This window comes from Oncorhynchus gorbuscha, linkage group LG17, assembly GCF_021184085.1.
Source record: "Oncorhynchus gorbuscha isolate QuinsamMale2020 ecotype Even-year linkage group LG17, OgorEven_v1.0, whole genome shotgun sequence".
NCBI lineage: Eukaryota > Metazoa > Chordata > Actinopteri > Salmoniformes > Salmonidae > Oncorhynchus > Oncorhynchus gorbuscha.
In genome coordinates, this window is record NC_060189.1 from 56,179,216 (window position 1) to 56,198,427 (window position 19,212).

Genomic DNA, 19,212 nt, shown 5'->3' on the forward strand with positions numbered 1-19,212 from the left:
CTCCCCCCATCGTCCCTCCACCCTAACCCTGGGAAACGTAAGCTCTGATTTTGAACCCATCTCCTCTCGTCCTCGTGAGGTGTAATTTTGGGTGTAGGGGTGAGGTGTGATTTTGGGTGTAGGGGAGCGGATGAGGGTGAATGGATTAGCACTGTGGAAACATGGTCCTGAGCCAAACTCCCACTCTACACCTTTAGACAGACAGACGAGGGGACCAGGGGAGAACCAGAGGGAGGAGGACCGGCGGAGAACAATGGCCCATAGGTGACAGGCTTTTAAGGGGCAGGAAGAGGGGGTGAGGCGGGTGAAGGTGGGGGGGGCTGTGGATGACGTGCCGACTTGAGCCCCCCAGAGCCCCCATTAGTGGGGTGGCCCTGTGGCGCTGACAGCTGGAGACCATTGGAACACACACACATATACACAAACATACACATATACACACACATATACACAAACATACACATATACACACAAACACACATATATACACAAACATACACATATACACAAACATACACATATACACAAACACACATATACACAAACACACATATACACAAACACACATATACACAAACACACATCTACACAAACACACATATACACACAAACACACATATACACACAAACACACACATATACACAAACACACACACATACACAAACACACACACATACACAAACACACACATACACACTAACACATACACAAACACACACATATACACTAACACATACACAAACACACACATATACACTAACACATACACAAACACACACATATACACAAACACACACATACACACAAACACACACATACACACAAACACACACATACACACAAACACACACATACACACAAACACAAACACACACATACACACAAACACACACATATACACAAACACACACATATACACTAACACATACACAAACATACACACACATAGCGCTGTCCATATGCCACCCATGTTTACCAAACACCCCATTAGCTCCTCACCACATATCCAAATAATGCTATATTCATCCACAGGTTGGGAGTCTAGGGTTTCCCCCAGATCTGGGTGCAAATACTACTTACATTTACATTACATTTAAGTCATTTAGCAGACGCTCTTATCCAGAGCGACTTACAAATTGGTGCGTTCACCTTATGACATCCAGTGGAGCAGCCACTTTACAATAGTGCATCTACATCTTTTAAGGGGGGGGGGGGTGAGAAGGATTACTTTATCCTATCTTAGGTATTCCTTAAAGAGGTGGGGTTTTAGGTGTCTCCGGATTTGGTGTCTATGGATACTTGAATTCATTCAAACACTGTTAGCGTTTGCCTGCCTGGAGTGCCAGGTGGATGAGGTTTGCTCTTTTTGAGGGAAGATCAGCTTTAAAATTTGCCGATAGAACCCACAATCTATCAAATGAATTGTTTGCATAATTTCTAATCCCCCTAATTTAGTTTTTTTATTTCTTTATATTTTTCCCCTACCATCCCTCCCTGATTAGAGTAAATGTAACGTAAAACAGTACTTCTATTTCTATTTGGTCTCACATGACTATAGAAATAACTTTATATATATTCCTAATTTCCTCTCTCTGCGAGTGCTGGACTTTCACACACAGCGGCCAATCCTCCATTAATTCTGATCTGAACTCCAACTACAAGATTTACCCATCTTTTCCAGTATAATGGAATTTTATCCCTCACTGTGATGTCTTACGAGGGTCCTGACTCAAAGCAAGCCACCGATGGACAGTACCTGAAGATATGTTCTGTTGATTCTGTTTCCTCCCCTTCTAATGTCTTAATGAAATCAGAAGTTGACTATCCTGTCCTGGTGTACAGTATACTATTAGTAACAGTTTTAACTCTTCCACTCTTACAGTGGGGTGCTGTGCAGTGGGGTGCTGTGCAGTAGGGTGCTGTGCAGTAGGGTGCTGTGATGTAGGGTGCTGTGCAGTAGGGTGCAGTACAGTAGGGTGCTGTGAGTACAGTAGGGTGCAGTACAGTAGGGTGCAGTTCAGTGTAGTGCAGTACAGTAGGGTGCAGTGTAGTACAGTAGGGTGCAGTACAGTAGGGTGCTGTGAGTACAGTAGGGTGCAGTACGGTGCGGTACAGTACGGTGCAGTACAGTACGGTGCAATACAGTACAGTAGGGTGCACTACAGTAGGGTGCAGTACAGTAGGGTGCAGTACAGTAGGATGCGGTGCAGTACAGTAGGGTGCGGTGCAGTACGGTGCGGTGCAGTACGGTGCGGTGCAGTACGGTGCAGTACAGTACGGTGCAGTACAGTACGGTGCAGTACAGTAGGGCGCAGTACAGTAGGGCGCAGTACAGTAGGTGGCAGTACAGTAGGGCGCAGTACAGTAGGGCGCAGTACAGTAGGGCGCAGTGCAGTAGGGCGCAGTGCAGTACAGTGGGGCGCAGTGCAGTACAGTGGGGCGCAGTACAGTAGGGCGCAGTACAGTAGTGCGCTGTACAGTAGGGCGCAGTACAGTAGGGCGCAGTATAGTAGGGTACAGTAAGAGCTGCTGAGATGAGAAGGGAGCAGTAGAGTAACGAGGGGAGAAATGGGGAGACACTTTCCTAGACAAATAAACGCTAGGTGGTTGAACAGGGCCTCAATTCCCTGTGGTGAGACACACGTACGTACGGCAATCCATTGGAAACTCGACCTCAGTACTGGAGCAGGAGGTCATATGAGTCCATCCTTTCAAGTGGTTAAAGGTGTCTTGTATGTAATTGTTTGGCCTCTCCGGTGGTGGTAGGTGGGCCTGGTGTGTTTGGACAGGTTTGACGTGTTCTAGACAGACTGATGTTCAGTGCCTTCCTCTTTCCATTCACACCAGCAGCAGATGAGGGACTTCTTTCCTTCTCTCTCTCCTTTCTTTAACTTGCACTTGCAATTTCTCTCCTCTCTCTCTCTCTCTTCCCTTGCGCTCTCTCTCTTTCTCTCTTCCCTTGCGCTCTCTCTCGCTCTCTCACTCCCTCTTCCTCTCTCTCCCTCTCTTTCTCTATCTCTTTGACTCACCCCCATTAATCTCTTTACACCTCTCTTTGCTGTGTCCTCCTCCACCTTTGTTTTCCATCCCTCCCCCTGTCTGAGTGTAGTGTGGTGTCAGACTCCAGTCCTGACATGTCCCCCTGTCTGAGTGTAGTGTGGTGTCAGACTCTGGTCCTGGCATGTCCCCCTGTCTGAGTGTAGTGTGGTGTCAGAATCCTGACATGTCCCCCTGTCTGTGTGTAGTGTGGTGTCAGACTCTGGTCCTGACATGTTCCCCTGTCTGAGTGTAGTGTGGTGTCAGACTCCAGTCCTGACATGTCCCCCTGTCTGAGTGTAGTGTGGTGTCAGACTCCAGTCCTGACATGTCCCCCTGTCTGAGTGTAGTGTAGTGTCAAACTCTGGTCCTGGCATGTCCCCCTGTCTGAGTCTAGTGTCAGACTCTGGTCCTGACATGTCCCCCTGTCTGAGTGTAGTGTGGTGTCAGACTCTGGTCCTGACATGTCCCCCTGTCTGAGTGTAGTGTCAGACTCTGGTCCTGGCATGTCCCCCTGTCTGAGTGTAGTGTGGTGTCAGACTTTGGTCCTGGCATGTCCCCCTGTCTGAGTGTAGTATGGTGTCAGACTCTGGTCCTGACATGTCCCCCTGGCTGAGTGTAGTGTGGTGTCAGACTCTGGTCCTGGCATGTCCCCCTGTCTGAGTGTAGTGTGGTGTCAGACTCTGGTCCTGGCATGTCTCCCTGTCTGAGTGTAGTGTGGTGTCAGACTCTGGTCCTGGCATGTCTCCCTGTCTGAGTGTAGTGTGGTGTCAGACTCTGGTCCTGGCATGTCTCCCTGTCTGAGTGTAGTGTGGTGTCAGACTCTGGTCCTGGCATGTCTCCCTGTCTGAGTGTAGTGTGGTGTCAGACTCTGGTCCTGGCATGTCTCCCTGTCTGAGTGTAGTGTGGTGTCAGACTCTGGTCCTGACATGTCCCCCTGTCTGAGTGTAGTGTGGTGTCAGACTCCAGTCCTGACATGTCCCCCTGTCTGAGTGTAGTGTAGTGTCAAACTCTGGTCCTGGCATGTCCCCCTGTCTGAGTCTAGTGTCAGACTCTGGTCCTGACATGTCCCCCTGTCTGAGTGTAGTGTGGTGTCAGACTCTGGTCCTGACATGTCCCCCTGTCTGAGTGTAGTGTCAGACTCTGGTCCTGGCATGTCCCCCTGTCTGAGTGTAGTGTGGTGTCAGACTTTGGTCCTGGCATGTCCCCCTGTCTGAGTGTAGTGTGGTGTCAGACTCTGGTCCTGACATGTCCCCCTGTCTGAGTGTAGTATGGTGTCAGACTCTGGTCCTGACATGTCCCCCTGTCTGAGTGTAGTGTGGTGTCAGACTCTGGTCCTGACATGTCCCCCTGTCTGAGTGTAGTGTGGTGTCAGACTCTGGTCCTGGCATGTCCCCCTGTCTGAGTGTAGTGTGGTGTCAGACTCTGGTCCTGGCATGTCTCCCTGTCTGAGTGTAGTGTGGTGTCAGACTCTGGTCCTGGCATGTCCCCCTGTCTGAGTGTAGTGTGGTGTCAGACTCTGGTCCTGGCATGTCTCCCTGTCTGAGTGTAGTGTGGTGTCAGACTCTGGTCCTGACATGTCCCCCTGTCTGAGTGTAGTGTGGTGTCAGACTCCGGTCCTGGCATGTCCCCCTGTCTGAGTGTAGTGTAGTGTCAAACTCTGGTCCTGGCATGTCCCCCTGTCTGAGTCTAGTGTCAGACTCTGGTCCTGACATGTCCCCCTGTCTGAGTGTAGTGTGGTGTCAGACTCTGGTCCTGACATGTCCCCCTGTCTGAGTGTAGTGTCAGACTCTGGTCCTGGCATGTCCCCCTGTCTGAGTGTAGTGTGGTGTCAGACTTTGGTCCTGGCATGTCCCCCTGTCTGAGTGTAGTGTGGTGTCAGACTCTGGTCCTGACATGTCCCCCTGTCTGAGTGTAGTATGGTGTCAGACTCTGGTCCTGACATGTCCCCCTGTCTGAGTGTAGTGTGGTGTCAGACTCTGGTCCTGACATGTCCCCCTGTCTGAGTGTAGTGTGGTGTCAGACTCTGGTCCTGGCATGTCCCCCTGTCTGAGTGTAGTGTGGTGTCAGACTCTGGTCCTGGCATGTCTCCCTGTCTGAGTGTAGTGTGGTGTCAGACTCTGGTCCTGGCATGTCTCCCTGTCTGAGTGTAGTGTGGTGTCAGACTCTGGTCCTGACATGTCCCCCTGTCTGAGTGTAGTGTGGTGTCAGACTCCGGTCCTGACATGTCCCCCTGTCTGAGTGTAGTGTCAGACTCTGGTCCTGACATGTCCCCCTGTCTGAGTGTAGTGTGGTGTCAGACTCTGGTCCTGACATGTCCCCCTGTCTGAGTGTAGTGTCAGACTCTGGTCCTGACATGTCCCCCTGTCTGAGTGTAGTATGGTGTCAGACTCTGGTCCTGACATGTCCCCCTGTCTGAGTGTAGTGTGGTGTCAGACTCTGGTCCTGACATGTCCCCCTGTCTGAGTGTAGTGTGGTGTCAGACTGGTCCTGGCATGTCCCCCTGTCTGAGTGTAGTGTGGTGTCAGACTCTGGTCCTGGCATGTCTCCCTGTCTGAGTGTAGTGTGGTGTCAGACTCTGGTCCTGGCATGTCTCCCTGTCTGAGTGTAGTGTGGTGTCAGACTCTGGTCCTGGCATGTCTCCCTGTCTGAGTGTAGTATGGTGTCAGACTCTGGTCCTGACATGTCCCCATGTTGGTGTTCAGTAATGACGTTGTCAGAGTATTCTAGTAGCCTGTTAAAACAACAGAGATTTACCTCCGTGTGCCTCTGACATTAAGCATGTATAGTATGTTCCCCAGCTCACTACAAGCATCCTGCAAATGACTCCTCAGTCTGAACAAATGGCACCCTATTTCATGTGGAGTGCACTTTTATTGACCAGAACCCTGATCAGAAGGAGTGCACTATGTAGAGGGAATAGGGTGCCATTTGGGACGCAGAATGAATAATGTGTGTGAGCCTAGCCAGTAAAAACAACTCTTATCAGTAGAAGTGAACTCACATGGTTTAAAGTGAGTGTCTTGACGAAGCTTGGCAGGAACAAATGTCAGTTCTTATATGAAGATAAATACAAAAGGGGATTTTTATTTGACCGTTTATGTGGCGACTGATTGTTACCAATGATAAAAGTATCAAGTTCACTTCTGACCATTGTCATGTTAATGCAAATTTCCCGAAGAGACCTGAGCAAAGTCTGAGAATTTTGAGGAAGAATGTTGACTTTTCTCATTGTGAAAAGATAGATAAATAATGTCTGGCATGTACACGAGTCCTTATATTTAGAGGTTCAGTCTAAGTAACTGCTAGTAGACTCTTGATTCATTACAGATGGTGTAGAATGTCAGACTTGAGGAGGACTCCAGTACCCAGCAGCCCTCACTAAACAGGGTATTAATGGTGCCACATTTGATGATGCATTACCATAGAGATAGATAGAGCACCATAGTTGGCTATAACCGATCACAGACGCCATAATGTAACGCAGATACAAAGATGAGTCCTCTATCTGTATGGGCATTACAGAGACTTTTAATAGTGTTAAGGGGGAGCACTGTAACACCATGAACATGGGGAGTTCCACAGAGGAGTTTTTCTCTCTCACACACACACACACACACACACACACACACACACACACACACACACACACACACACACACACACACACACACACACACACACACACACACACACACACACACACACACACACACACACACACTATACCAATCTTGTGGATTTTTCTCCTCTTACGTTTTGTCTTTGTTTGTTTGTCTTCCGTTTTAATGCTGAGACTTGTTGGTTCTTCCTTAGTAATTGACGCAAACTTTTCCTTTAATAAATAGTTTTCTAGTGTCTGTTTTTCTTGCCCTGACTTCTAATTGATGTTGTCATGTGAATAATGGTACTCTGTTTTTAGTACCTCAGCTTTTCTCCAGCTGGCCTCCTTCCCTTTCTGTAGCTTGGCCTCTGAGTGCTGCAACTCCATGCTAGCTTCCCAGCTAACGTTCTCTCTGTCCCTCTCCTCCCTTCCCCCCTCTCTCTTTCGCTCTCTTTTCTGCGTGCTGCTGCTCCTGCTGTTCCCTCTTCTCCTCCACTGCTCCATCCCTCGCTCGCTCCTGCTCTTCGTCTGTGGATCTATCCATCCTCCTCTCCCTCCTTCCGTCCATCCGTCTGTTGATCTGTCCATCACCACCAGTATGTCCTCCTGCAGAGCCCGTTGATGTTCACGGAGCAGATGCAACAGGATGTCATCATGGTGCTGAAGTTCCCCAGCAACTCCCCCGTGGCCCACGTGGCCGCCAACACCCAGCCGGGCCTCGCCGCGCCCGCCATCATCACCGTCACCGCCAACCGCCTCTTCGCCGTCAACAAGTGGCACGGCCTGGCCGGTAAGAGGGGGATTGTAGGACGTGGAGGCTAAAGTAGGATTATCTTGTAGAGATCAGCAGGATAAAAAGAAAATGTAACCTTTATTTAACTAGGTAAGTCAGTTAAGAACAAATTCTTGTTTTACAATGGCGGCGTACCCCGGCCAAACCCTCCCCGAACTCGGATGACCCTGGGCCAAACCCTCCCCTAACTCGGATGACCCTGGGCCAAACCCTCCCCTAACTCGGATGACCCTGGGCCAAACCCTCCCCTAACTCGGATGACCCTGGGCCAAACCCTCCCCTAACTCGGATGACCCTGGGCCAAACCCTCCCCTAACTCGGATGACCCTGGGCCAAACCCTCCCCTAACTCGGATGACCCTGGGCCAAACCCTCCCCTAACTCGGATGACCCTGGGCCAAACCCTCCCCTAACTCGGATGACCCTGGGCCAAACCCTCCCTAACTCGGATGACCCTGGGCCAAACCCTCCCCTAACTCGGATGACCCTGGGCCAAACCCTCCCCTAACTCGGATGACCCTGGGCCAAACCCTCCCCTAACTCGGATGACCCTGGGCCAAACCCTCCCCTAACTCGGATGACCCTGGGCCAAACCCTCCCCTAACTCGGATGACCCTGGGCCAAACCCTCCCCTAACTCGGATGACCCTGGGCCAAACCCTCCCCTAACTCGGATGACCCTGGGCCAAACCCTCCCCTAACTCGGATGACCCTGGGCCAAACCCTCCCCTAACCCGGATGACCCTGGCCAAACCCTCCCCTAACCCGGATGACCCCGGGCCAAACCCTCCCCTAACCCGGATGACCCCGGGCCAAGCCCTCCCCTAACTCGGATGACCCCGGGCCAAACCCTCCCCTAACTCGGATGACCCTGGGCCAATTGTGCGCCGCCCTATGGCTTGAAATTGACATTTAACCAATTAATTGAAATTCAACTCATATGTAGGATATGAGATATCAAGGATGTACATTTTGTGATCATAAGTCTGATTTCATGTATCGCGTCAAAGACCAGTACACAGAGTAGAGAGTTTTGGAGCACACAGTTGAGGACTACACGTTTATCAACACACAGTATCGTATCAAAAGGCCTTCAGTCAGTATTTCTCTGTGTATCTCAACGAGAGCAGCGAATAGGCTTGTCTCTCATCTTCCCAGGACAGGACGTTGATTTCTGAGACAGTTGAGCGGGCCTCCTAAAAGGCAGGATCAAATGTGACACGTGCACTCTGCCAGCGTTAGGTTTCCCTTCCTCTTTGATGCATCAAGACCTCACTCCTCACGGTTTATTTATTAAACATCAACCCTGCTGTGGAATAACAGGGAAGGGGATATGGGATGAAGTCTGACGTTATGAAACTCAAAGACAATGAAGAATTGTAGATCTCCTTGAATTTGGAGCATTTTGTTTTGATGAGTGGATTTCATGTGATATTGTTTGTGGTTAGATCTTGAATTGTGATATTAGTGTTATTTTAACTTGTTTGTGGTATTAGAGGATGCTCAGATGTAAGGATTCACAATATTCTCTTATGAACTTGTTTATGTATTACTATGTATTATCAGAGTCTATTTGGAGCCACAGAAAACAGTTTTACATCTAAATGTGACTCTTTGGTAGAGCACTCTGGGGGACAATAGGCTTTGAGTGTGGCAAATTACATTTTAGCATCGCCCATATGGAACAGAAGCCAAAGTACTCCACAGGGCCAAATCACTGATATTAAACCCATCCTTCTTTCTGCATCCCACTCATTCCTTCCTCCCACACCTCTCTTTTTCGTCCCTCTCTCTCTCTCTCTCTATCTCTCTATCTCTCTATCTCTCTATCTCTATCTCTATCTCTCTATCTCTCTATCTCTCTCTCTATCTCTCTATCTCTCTATCTCTCTATCTCTCTATCTCTCTATCTCTCTATCTCTCTATCTCTCTATCTCTCTCTATCTCTCTCTATCTCTCTCTATCTCTCTCTATCTCTCTCTATCTCTCTCTATCTCTCTCTCTCTCTCTCTCTCTCTCTCTCTCTCTATCTCTCTCTCTATCTCTCTCTCTCTCTCTCTCTCTCTCTATCTCTCTATCTCTCTATCTCTCTCTCTATCTCTCTCTATCTCTCTCTATCTCTCTCTATCTCTCTATCTCTCTCTCTCTCTATCTCTCTCTATCTCTCTCTATCTCTCTCTCTCTCTCTCTCTCTCTCTCTCTCTCTCTCTCTCTCTCTCTCTCTCTCTCTCTCTCTCTCTCTCTCTCTCTCTCTCTCTCCTCTCTCCTCTCTCCTCTCTCCTCTCTCTTTCTGTCGCAGGTCATCAAGGCTCCTCTGTGCAGGACCAGCAGTACCAACTGCCCGTGGAAATAGACCCCCTGATAGGTATGCCACTTGTGTGTGTGTGTTTGTATGTCCGTGTGTGTGCTCAAACGTGTGTGTGTGTCTGTCTCTCTGTGTGTGTGTCTCTGGGATTCATTGTGATGGCAGTGTCCCTGGCCAGTAGTTTGCTGTTGTTTCCCAGCTCCTGCCCACCAACAGCCCCCCATCCCCGTCCTCTCACCCCCTGAAATAAATCCTCCACTCTGCTCTCTCCTCTGCTAAACCATTTGCATGCAAATTGGAATGCAATGAGCTGTGGCTGGACTGGTATTTCATCATCAACCTCTCCCCCTCTCCTCTATCCCTCTTTCTCCATCTCTCTCTTTCTCTCTCTCACAGTTTTTCTTACTCTCTCTCTCTCTCTCTGGTTTAATTTGAGCGGGGGAAAGGATCTGTGTCAGTATAAATGAATATGAATGTGGTAATAATGTGTGATTGAGAATGCGCGGCGGGCGGATGTCAGGACAATATGGGCGCCTCTCATCACTCACGACTTGTTGATGAGGAGGCGAGCAGAGCAGCGGAACGTTGGTGATGTATAGGATACACTGTCTGGGAGAGAGTGGTCAGAGACAGAGCTCTAGTGATGTATAGGATACACTGTCTGGGAGAGAGTGGTCAGAGACAGAGCTCTAGTGATGTATAGGATACACTGTCTGGGAGAGAGTGGTCAGAGACAGAGCTCTCGTAATGTGTAGGATACACTGTCTGGGAGAGAGTGGTCAGAGACAGAGCTCTAGTAATGTATAGGATACACTGTCTGGGAGAGAGTGGTCAGAGACAGAGCTCTAGTGATGTATAGGATACACTGTCTGGGAGAGAGTGGTCAGAGACAGAGCTCTAGTGATGTATAGGATACACTGTCTGGGAGAGAGTGGTCAGAGACAGAGCTCTCGTAATGTGTAGGATACACTGTCTGGGAGAGAGTGGTCAGAGACAGAGCTCTAGTAATGTATAGGATACACTGTCTGGGAGAGAGTGGTCAGAGACAGAGCTCTAGTGATGTATAGGATACACTGTCTGGGAGAGAGTGGTCAGAGACAGAGCTCTAGTGATGTATAGGATACACTGTCTGGGAGAGAGTGGTCAGAGACAGAGCTCTAGTAATGTATAGGATACACTGTCTGGGAGAGAGTGGTCAGAGACAGAGCTCTAGTGATGTATAGGATACACTGTCTGGGAGAGAGTGGTCAGAGACAGAGCTCTAGTGATGTATAGGATACACTGTCTGGGAGTGGTCAGAGACAGAGCTCTAGTAATGTATAGGATACACTGTCTGGGAGAGAGTGGTCAGAGACAGAGCTCTTTCGCTCTCTCCTTTATTGTTCTCTCTCCTCTCTTGTTTTCTCTCATTCTTCCTCTCTCTGTTGCTCTCAGGTTGCTCTCTTAACCTCACAAATGTTCTCTCCTTTTCTTCACTCTGTCTTGTTCTCTCTCCTTTTCTTCACTCTGTCTTGTTCTCTCTCTTGTTCTTCACTCTCTGTCTTGTTCTCTCTCTTTTTCTTCACTCTGTCTTGTTCTCTCTCCTTTTCTTCACTCTCTCGTTCTCTCTCCTTTTCTTCACTCTCTGTCTCGTTCTCTCTCCTTTTCTTCACTCTCTGTCTCGTTCTCTCTCCCTTTCTTCACTCTCTGTCTCGTTCTCTCTCCTTTTCTTCACTCTCTGTCTCGTTCTCTCTCCTTTTCTTCACTCGCTGTCTCGTTCTCTCTCCTTTTCTTCACTCTCTGTCTCGTTCTCTCTCCTTTTCTTCACTCTCTGTCTCGTTCTCTCTCCTTTTCTTCACTCTGTCTCGTTCTCTCTCCTTTTCTTCACTCTCTGTCTCGTTCTCTCTCCTTTTCTTCACTCTCTGTCTCGTTCTCTCTCCTTTTCTTCACTCTCTGTCTCGTTCTCTCTCCTTTTCTTCACTCTCTGTCTCGTTCTCTCTCCTTTTCTTCACTCTCTGTCTCGTTCTCTCTCCTTTTCTTCACTCGCTGTCTCGTTCTCTCTCCTTTTCTTCACTCTCTGTCTCGTTCTCTCTCCTTTTCTTCACTCTCTGTCTCGTTCTCTCTCCTTTTCTTCACTCTCTGTCTCGTTCTCTCTCCTTTTCTTCACTCTCTGTCTCGTTCTCTCTCCTTTTCTTCACTCTCTGTCTCGTTCTCTCTCCTTTTCTTCACTCTCTGTCTCGTTCTCTCTCCTTTTCTTCACTCTCTGTCTCGTTCTCTCTCCTTTTCTTCACTCTCTGTCTCGTTCTCTCTCCTTTTCTTCACTCTCTGTCTCGTTCTCTCTCCTTTTCTTCACTCTCTGTCTCGTTCTCTCTCCTTTTCTTCACTCTCTGTCTCGTTTCTCTCTCCTTTTCTTCACTCGCTGTCTCGTTCTCTCTCCTTTTCTTCACTCTCTGTCTCGTTCTCTCTCCTTTTCTTCACTCTCTGTCTCGTTCTCTCTCCTTTTCTTCACTCTCTGTCTCGTTCTCTCTCCTTTTCTTCACTCTCTGTCTCGTTCTCTCTCCTTTTCTTCACTCTCTGTCTCGTTCTCTCTCCTTTTCTTCTCTCTGTCTTGTTCTCTCTCCTTTTCTTCACTCTGTCTTGTTCTCTCTCTTTTTCTTCACTCTGTCTTGTTCTCTCTCCTTTTCTTCACTCTCTGTCTCGTTCTCTCTCCTTTTCTTCACTCTCTGTCTCGTTCTCTCTCCTTTTCTTCACTCTCTGTCTCGTTCTCTCTCCTTTTCTTCACTCTCTGTCTCGTTCTCTCTCCTTTTCTTCACTCTCTGTCTCGTTCTCTCTCCTTTTCTTCACTCTCTGTCTCGTTCTCTCTCCTTTTCTTCACTCTCTGTCTCGTTCTCTCTCCTTTTCTTCACTCGCTGTCTCGTTCTCTCTCCTTTTCTTCACTCTCTGTCTCGTTCTCTCTCCTTTTCTTCACTCTCTGTCTCGTTCTCTCTCCTTTTCTTCACTCGCTGTCTCGTTCTCTCTCCTTTTCTTCACTCTCTGTCTCGTTCTCTCTCCTTTTCTTCACTCTCTGTCTCGTTCTCTCTCCTTTTCTTCACTCTCTGTCTCGTTGTCTCTCCTTTTCTTCACTCTCTGTCTCGTTGTCTCTCCTTTTCTTCACTCTCTGTCTCGTTCTCTCTCCTTTTCTTCACTCTCTGTCTCGTTCTCTCTCCTTTTCTTCACTCTCTGTCTCGTTCTCTCTCCTTTTCTTCACTCTCTGTCTCGTTCTCTCTCCTTTTCTTCACTCTCTGTCTCGTTCTCTCTCCTTTTCTTCACTCTCTGTCTCGTTCTCTCTCCTTTTCTTCACTCTCTGTCTCGTTGTCTCAAAGTGTGTCAAATCAAATCTAATTTGATTTGCTTTGTATACAACAGGTCTAGACTAACAGTGATATTCTTACTTACGTGTCATTCCCAACAATGCAGAGATAAATAAAATAGAGAAATAATAGAAAAATAAAACCCGTAATAATAAATACACAATAAGTAACAATAACTTGGCTCTATACACGGGGTACCAGTACCAGTCGATATGTAGGGGTACGAGGTAATCGAGGTAGCTACGTACTAGAGGTCGACTGATTATGATTTTTCAACGCCGATAACGATTATTGGAGGACCAAAAAAGGCCGATACCGATTAATCGGACAATCTTTATGCATTTACTTGTAATAATGACAATTACAACAATACTGAATGAACACTTATTTTATCTTAATATAATACATCAATAAAAATCTATTTATCCTTAAATAAATAATGAAACATGTTCAATTTTGTTTAAATGATGCAAAAACAAAGTGTTGGAGAAGAAAGTTAGTGCAATATGTGCCATGTAAGAAAGCTAACGTTTCAGTTCCTTGTTCAGAACATGAACACTGGTGGTTCCTTTTAACATGAGACTTCAATATTCCAAGGTAAGAGGTTTTAGGTTGTAGTTGATATAGAATTTATAGGACTATTCTCTCTATACCATTTGTATATCATGAACCTTTGACTATTGGATGTTCTTATAGGCACTTTAGTATTGCCAGTGTAACAGTATAGCTTCCGTCCCTCTCCTCGCTCCTCCCTGGGCTCGAACCAGGAACACATCGACAACAGCACCCTCGAAGCAGCGTTACCCATGCAGAGCAAGGGGAACAACTACTTCAAGTCTCAGAGCGAGTGATGTTTGAAACGCTATTAGCGCGCACCCCGCTAACTAGCTAGCCATTTCATATCGGTTACACCAGCCTAATCTCGGGAGTTGATAGGCTTGAAGTCATAAACAGCTCAATGCTGTGAAGAGCTGCTGGCAAACACACTAAAGTGCTGTTTGAATGAATTCTTACGAGCCTGCTGCTACCTACCATCGTTCAGTCAGACTGCTCTATCAAATATCAAATCATAGATTTAATTACAACATAATAACACAGAAATATGAACCTTAGGTCATTAATATGGTCGAATCCGGAAACTATCATTTCTAAAACAAAAAGTTTATTATTATCGTATATACCCTGACTCTGCGTGCAATGAACGCAAGAGAAGGGACAGTTTCACATGGTTAATATTGCCTGCTAACCTGGATTTCTTTTAGCTAAATATGAAGTTTTAAAAAAAAGATATACTACAAAGCACTTCATACTTCTGTGTATTGATTTTAAGAAAGGCATTGATGTTTATGGTTAGGTTCACGTTGGAGCAACGGTAGTCCTTTTTCCGCGAATGCGCACCGCATCGATTACATGCAACGCAGGACACGCTAGCTAAACGAGTAATATCATCAACCATGTGTAGTTAACTAGTTATTATGATTGATTAATTGATTGATTGTTTTTTATAAGATACGTTCAATGCTAGCTAGCAACTTACCTTGGCTTACTGCATTCGCGTAACAGGCAGTCTCCTCGTGGAGTGCAATGAGAGGCAGGTGGTTAGAGCGTTGGACTAGTTAACTGTAAGGTTGCAAGATTGAATCACCGAGCTAACAAGGTAAAAATCTGCTGTTCTGCCCCTGAAAATAAGAAAGTGTTCTTAACTCACTTGCGTAGTTAAATAAAGGTGTAAAAAAAAAGAAAAATGCCAAATCGGTGTCCAAAAATCCCGATTTCCGCTCAGCTCTGTTTTGTCATTTTTCAGCACCAGCCCACACGCTCCACATCACATGTATCATGCGTGTGGTGAGGGGATATTTTCTTAACGTGTCATTTATGTATTTATGCTTCTCACATTCCACAAGGAGCTTCAGTTTAAACACAGTAAATTGTATTTGGCTGGCGGGGCGGCCGTGGCGGGGGGAAATGTTGATAATTGGTTGAAGTATTCGTCAGATATGGCGCGCTGGTCTCTGTCAGGGATGCCTGGGCCGGACCCTCACCTGTTCATCTTGAGTTAGAGCAGAAGAGAGAGAAAGAGAGCCTGAGAGAAAGGGAGGATTAAGTTACAGAAGTCTTGAACCTAATGTGCCTGTTTGTTCCCTGGACACAGATTAAGTCTAGCCCAGGACTAAAAAATATTTTTAATGGATAATTCTGATCATGATTTAGGATTTGACATAATCTTTGTCCGGGAAACTGTCGCAGCATATCTGAATATCTGAATATCTACCCACTACAAAGCACTTCATGAGAGATGTCTACGTCTGCAAGGCCAAGGAAATGCATCAGTCCAAAACAGACATGGCTCTGCCTTTGTTTTAGTCTGTTATTTCTTTTGTCTTCTCTCTCTCACTGTCTCTCTCACTGTCTCTCTCACTGTCTCTCTCACTGTCTCTCTCACTGTCTCTCTCACTGTCTCTCTCACTGTCTCTCTCACTGTCTCTCTCACTGTCTCTCTCACTGTCTCTCTCACTGTCTCTCTCACTGTCTCTCTCTCTGTCTCTCTCTCTCTCTCTCTCACTCACTCACTCACTCACTCACTCACTCACTCACTCACTCACTCACTCACTCACTCACTCACTCACTCACTCACTCACTCACTCACTCACTCACTCACTCACTCACTCACTCACCTCCAACTCCGCGATAAGGGGCCAAAGTGGATTTAATTTATGTTGTCCTGACTATGCGTGGCTCCTCTCCTCTTCTTAGCTATTGGAAGTCTCTTCTCCTTCTGGGGAGAGAGAGAATATACACGCTCATCGTTACTCAAACTCTTAGGCCCAGTGGAAAATGTGAAACCCTTGTAAACGCCACGTCCTAGATGTTTTATGTATTCGCTCACAAATCAAAATGGTGCTGCTGCCGTGGCGACGGACGTGCGTAAACGCCATGCGTGACAAATGTCGTAGTTTGTAGCTCCAGTAATGGTCTGATGTCTTTGTGAAAACGATTAACGCGGCGATATTGTAAAGGAAAACAATCAGATTTGATACAATACGGTTTTCCTCAGACTTACATGCTTTACTTAATGAATTACTGTGCAACATCTCATTATGTATTTCTCTCCCTCTTCCTCACCTCCCCCTGTCCCCTCCTCCCTTACCCCTCTCTCCCGCCCCATCTCTCTCCCTCCCTATCCCCCTCCCTCTCTCCCTACCCCTCTATCCCTCTCCCCATCTCTCTCCCCCTCCCTCTCCCTTCCTCCCTCCCTCTCTCCCTCCTTCTCCCCCCCCCCCTCATCCTTCCACCTCCCTCCTCCTCTCCTTCCCCTCTCCAGCCAGTAACGTGGGGACCCACCGTCGTCAGATCACAGACCTGTTGGACCAGAGCATTCACATCCACTCTCAGTGTTTCATTATCACCGCAGACAACCGCTTCATCCTGCTCTGTGGCTTCTGGGACAAGAGCTTCCGCGTCTATTCCACTGACTCAGGTACAGCCTTTACAAATTTGCTCTACAGAGTTCTATATAGGCAACTGACCAAGGTACAACCTTTAGTGTAGAGTGACTTCATAGTCCTATTCACTCCACTACCCTTATGCATCTGTTCATTAAGACATCGATATAGTCATCTGACCCAGGCACAGTTTTTATACTTATTGCCCCTACAGATTCTTATTATCTACTCTGACTCAAAGTACAGCCCTTACAACATAGATCCATATGAGGACTGTGTATATATCACTGACTCAGAATCAGTACTTATTCTAGAATCTAGAGCAACTGTGTTCTCAACTGCCCAGTGTTCTCAACTGATTCAGCCTTTACTACACAGCTCCATCTGAGCCCTGTGTGTTTCTCTGACTCAGGAACAGCCTTTTTGTATTTTGCTCGACTCCAAATGAAATGTATTTATAAAGCCCTTTTTACATCAGCAGATGTCACAAAGTGCTTATACAGAAACCCAGCCTAAAACCCCAAAAAGCAAGCAATGCAGATGTAGCAATACACCCCTTCTGAGTGCTCTGTAGTCAACTGACCCAGGTACAGCCTTTCAAATATAGTTCCATCAGAGGCCTGTATTCTCCCCTGACCCGATTACAGCCCTTATTCTAGAGCGTCATTCAGTGTCCTATTAACTTCACCATTCATTTCACAGCCCCTAATCATCGGCCCTTCCACAAGACACCTAATCCATCAGGTACAGCCTTTATAGTAGGTGTGGGTATAGCCCCATTAGAGCCCTGTTTACTGTACTGACCCAGGTACAGCCTTTATAGTAGGAGTGGGTATAGCCCCATTAGAGCCCTGTTTACTGTACTGACCCAGGTACAGCCTTTATAGTAGGTGTAGGTATAGCCCCATTAGAGCCATGTTTACTGTACCGACCCAGGTACAGCCTTTATAGTAGGAGTGGGTATAGCCCCATTAGAGCCCTGTTTACTGTACTGACCCAGGTACAGCCTTTATAGTAGGTGTAGGTATAGCCTCATGATTTGATTTGATTTTGATTTAGCCCCATTAGAGCCCTGTTTACTGTACTGACCCAGGTACAGCCTTTATAGTAGGTGTAGGTATAGCCCCATTAGAGCCCTGTTTACTGTACTGACCCAAATACAGCCTTTATAGTAGGTGTAGGTCTCTATACATCTCGGTCTCTCTATATCTCGGCTCCGTCTCTATATATCCCGGCTCCATCACTATATATTCTATATATCTCGGCTCAGTCTCTATATATCCCGGCTCCATCTCTATATATTCTATATATCCCGGCTCCGTCACTATATATCCCTGCTCCGTCTCTATATATCCCTGCTCCGTCTCTATATATCCCTGCTCCGTCTCTATATATCCCTGCTCCGTCTCTATATATCCCTGCTCCGTCTCTATATATCCCTGCTCCGTCTCTATATATCCCGGCTCCGTCTCTATATATCCCGGCTCCGTCTCTATATATCCCGGCTCCGTCTCTATATATCCCGGCTCCGTCTCTATATATCTCTGCTCCGTCTCTATATATCCCGGCTCCGTCTCTATATATCCCGGCTCCGTCTCTATATATCCCTGCTCCGTCTCTATATATCCCGGCTCCGTCTCTATATATCCCTGCTCCGTCTCTATATATCCCGGCTCCGTCTCTATATATCCCGGCTCCGTCTCTATATATCCCGGCTCCGTCTCTATATATCCCGGCTCCGTCTCTATATATCCCGGCTCCGTCTCTATATATCCCGGCTCCGTCTCTATATATCCCAGCTCCATCTCTATATATTCTGTATATCCCAGCTCCATCTCTATATATCCCAGCTCCATCTCTATATATTCTGTATATCCCAGCTCCATCTCTATATATTCTGTATATCCCAGCTCCATCTCTATATATTCTGTATATCCCAGCTCCATCTCTATATATTCTGTATATCCCAGCTCCATCTCTATATATTCTGTATATCCCAGCTCCGTCTCTATATATTCTGTAAATCCCAGCTCCATCTCTATATATTCTGTATATCCCAGCTCCATCTCTATATATTCTGTATATCCCAGCTCCATCTCTATATATTCTGTATATCCCAGCTCCATCTCTATATATTCTGTATATCCCAGCTCCATCTCTATATATTCTGTATATCCCAGCTCCGTCTCTATATATTCTGTATATCCCAGCTCCGTCTCTATATATTCTGTATATCCCAGCTCCATCTCTATATATTCTGTATATCCCAGCTCCGTCTCTATATATTCTGTATATCCCAGCTCCGTCTCTATATATTCTGTATATCCCAGCTCCGTCTCTATATATTCTGTATATCCCAGCTCCATCTCTATATATTCTGTATATCCCAGCTCCGTCTCTATATATTCTGTATATCCCAGCTCCATCTCTATATATCCCGGCTCCGTCTCTATATATTCTGTATATCCCAGCTCCATCTCTATATATCCCGGCTCCGTCTCTATATACCCTGGCTCCGTCTCTATATATCCCGGCTCCGTCTCTATATATCCCGGCTCCGTCTCTATATATCCCGGCTCCGTCTCTCTATACCCCAGCTCCATCTCTATATATCCCAGCTCCATCTCTATATATCCCGGCTCCGTCTCTATATATCCCGGCTCCGTCTCTATATACCCCAGCTCCATCTCTATATACCCCAGC

The 19,212-nt window shown here is 46.9% G+C and overlaps 1 protein-coding gene across 5 annotated transcripts in view; it reads left to right on the forward strand.

Annotated features, from left to right (window-relative positions):
• Positions 1-19,212, forward strand: part of LOC124001246 (lipopolysaccharide-responsive and beige-like anchor protein) — a 399,363-nt gene that overhangs the window by 351,913 nt on the left and 28,238 nt on the right. For 4 of the 5 annotated variants that reach the window (XM_046307891.1, XM_046307893.1, XM_046307892.1 and 1 more), the window contains 3 exons: positions 7,254-7,431; positions 9,732-9,797; positions 16,389-16,544. In XM_046307891.1, the coding sequence (XP_046163847.1) occupies positions 7,254-7,431; positions 9,732-9,797; positions 16,389-16,544 (400 nt within the window). Of the gene's footprint in view, positions 1-7,253; positions 7,432-9,731; positions 9,798-16,388; positions 16,545-17,211; positions 17,328-19,212 lie in introns of those variants that run through there. The other variant, XM_046307894.1, reaches the window with a different exon arrangement.